General features: G+C 47.2%; 1 protein-coding gene across 1 annotated transcript; it reads right to left on the bottom strand.

Annotated features, from left to right (window-relative positions):
* Window positions 1–742: 742 nt before the first annotated feature.
* On the bottom strand, window positions 743–1783 carry LOC133873451 (uncharacterized). The gene has a single exon (XM_062311151.1). It carries the CDS (start codon window positions 1781–1783, stop codon window positions 743–745), a length of 1041 nt encoding a protein of 346 aa, XP_062167135.1.
* Window positions 1784–2750: the final 967 nt, after the last annotated feature.

Raw genomic sequence — 2750 nt, 5'->3', positions numbered from 1 at the left:
CTTCGAGATCAACCAGATGGCTAATCGCTTTTCGACTCTTCACCAGCATGTCATCCACATACACTTCTACATTTCCCCCGATCTGGTCACTGAACATTTTGTTGACCAGCCTTTGGTAGGTTGCCTTGGCATTCTTCAAACCAAAGGGCATCATATTGTAACAATATAATCCTCGGTCAGTGATGAAAGAAGTTTTTTCTTCATCGAGCTCGCTCATGTGGATCTGGTTATACCCCGAGAAGGCATCCATAAAACTTAGGAGCTCATGCCCCGAGGTGGAGTCGATTAGGACATCCATCTATGGGAGAGGGAAACTATCTTTTGGGCATGCCTTGTTGAGGTCGGTGAAATCCAAGCACATTCTCCATTTCCCGCTTGACTTTTTTACTAAGACAACGTTGGCCAACCATTGAGGGTAGTCCACCTCTCGGATGAAACCGGCTTTTAAGAGTCTTTCCACTTCTTCATGTATGGCTTGGTTTCTTTCTGGAGCAAAGCTTATTCTTTTTTGCTTGACCGGTCGGTAGTTTGGGTTGACATTCAGCCTGTGCGAAATTACCGAAGGATCAATCCCTAGCATATCGTCATGGCACCAGGCGAACACGTCAGAGTTACTTCGGAGGAAAGTTACCAAGGACTCTTTGATCTCCGGAGATAATAGAGACCCTACTCTAACTTTTCTTTCTTTACCTCCTACTTCAAATTCTTCCATCTCCTCGGCTGGTTCCCCCTGCTGTGATTGCTATTGCTCGCCTTTCTCCCTGCAGTTTCCCCATGAAGGAGCTCCTTTCAACGTTATATTGTAACACTGACGTGCCACACCTTGCTCTCCTCTCACTTCCCCAACACCCCTCTCGATAGGGAATTTGAACTTTAGATGTGAAGTGGAAGTGATTGCCCTCAGATCGTTAAGGGCTGTCCTCCCGATGATTGCGTTGTAGGCCGAGGGTCTGTCGATCAACAAAAACTTAACCATTATAGTTTTTGTGGTCGGATAATCCCCAGCGGTCACTGGAAGTTCAATAGATCCAACCGGCAGGACCTGTTCTCCGGCAAACCCCACCAAAGGCCAGGTTGCCGGGATCACCTTTTCTGGGCTAAGCTCCATGTTTCTAAAGGCCGACCAATATAGGATATTAGCCGAGCTCTCGTTATCGATGAACATTTGATGGATTCGGTGGTTAGCTACCTGTAGCGTGACCACGATTGCGTCGGTATGAGGAAGTGAAATTCCCGCATAATCTTCATCTGAAAACCCCACCACCATAGATTCCTTTCTATGGGATTTGTGGGGTCTCTCTATAGTCATTATCTCTTGATGTTTCTGGCGCCGAGCGTAGGCCTTCCTATCTGCAGACGTCTCTTTTCCTCCGCCGAAACCACCGAATATAGTTCGGATGTCGACGATGACCGGCTCATTCCACGGTCCATGACCCTGCGCACCTCTGCTTCTGCTTCTGTCTCGCCGAGGCTCCTCCCTTCTTTTGTCTTGGCGATCTTCATTATGGTTCAAAGGAGAACACTCTCTGTGTCTCGGCTCTCGGTTTTGATGCTCCTGAAGCCTTTGATTCTGCAGAGGCTGGCCTTGGTTGTCTGCTATGAAACAGAGTAATTTTCCGTTTTTGATGAATTTCTCGATCAAGATTCTCAGATGTTTGCACTCCTCGGTGACATGACTGCGAGCATCATGGAACGCGCAGAACTTGTTTCTATTTCCTTCTCTCACGCTCTTATTGTGAAAGGGATAAGGCCTTTCGTACAGCGGATCCTTCTTGATTTCCATCAATACCTCGTTAATGGGAGAATTCAAGGGAGTCCATTCATCTATGGAGAACTGGTAATGCTTTGCGGCTTTTTTTTTTTTTTTTTTTTTTTTTTTTTTCAGAGTTGCTTGACTCCACACCCTTCTGCTTCCGCGACTCCCTCAGAGCCGCGAGGGTTTCCTCCTGGTTTCCATACTTCTCAATCACGTTTCTCAGGGTGATTGAAAGCAATTTCTGACATCAAGGGTCCTTCCACCCGTAAGCCCTGATAGAGGGCAGCATAGACAATTTCTTCGGTTGGACTATCAACTGTCAGCTTCGCTTGATTGAATCGGACCACATAGTCTTTCAGAGACTCGCCTTCTTTTTGGCGTATCGCCATCAGTTGTCCAGAAGGCTTCTTCCTCTTACACCCAACTAGGAATTGAGTTACGAATTTCCGTCCGAGATCATCAAAACATGTGATGGAACTCGGAGGGAGTTTTCGAAACCAATCCCGAGCTGAACCGGACAAGGTAAGTGGAAAGGCTCGGCATGCCATCTCCCGAGGAGTCCCCTGCAGATCCATGTGCATCTTATAGTTGTCGAGATGCTCGGTGGGGTCTTCAATCCCGGTATAAGTCTGGATGGCCGAAATTTTAAATTTCTTGGGGAGCTGGATCGCCATGACACACTCGGTGAATGGGGATGACCTGTTCAAAAGGCTGTCCACCCGAGAAATTTTTCCTTTGTTGTTTTGCTGGATTTCAAGCTGCAGCTGGTTATATTTATCCTCGTACTTCCCATTTAGTGTGGCGATGGCTTCGTTATGTCTTCTCTTGTCATATCGAGGATTCATCATACCTTCACCAGGAGGAGGGTTCGAGACCCCCTCAGCTCGCCAAGGTCATTCTTCAGGTTGGGTTTTTTTCGTGACCCTTCTGCTCTCCCTGTCTTCTTCCTCATGGGCATTGCTCTCTTCTTCTTCATTTCCCTCATTCATTTCAG

The sequence above is a fragment of the Alnus glutinosa genome, chromosome 7 (assembly GCF_958979055.1).
Source record: "Alnus glutinosa chromosome 7, dhAlnGlut1.1, whole genome shotgun sequence".
NCBI lineage: Eukaryota > Viridiplantae > Streptophyta > Magnoliopsida > Fagales > Betulaceae > Alnus > Alnus glutinosa.
The sequence above is the reverse complement of the archived record's forward strand: the minus strand, read 5'-3'. Positions and strand labels throughout refer to the sequence as shown.

Coding starts and splice junctions, on each gene's coding strand:
- LOC133873451 (XM_062311151.1), bottom strand. CDS start 1,783: ATGGAAATCAAGAAGGATCCGCTGTACGAAAGGCCTTATCCCTTTCAC.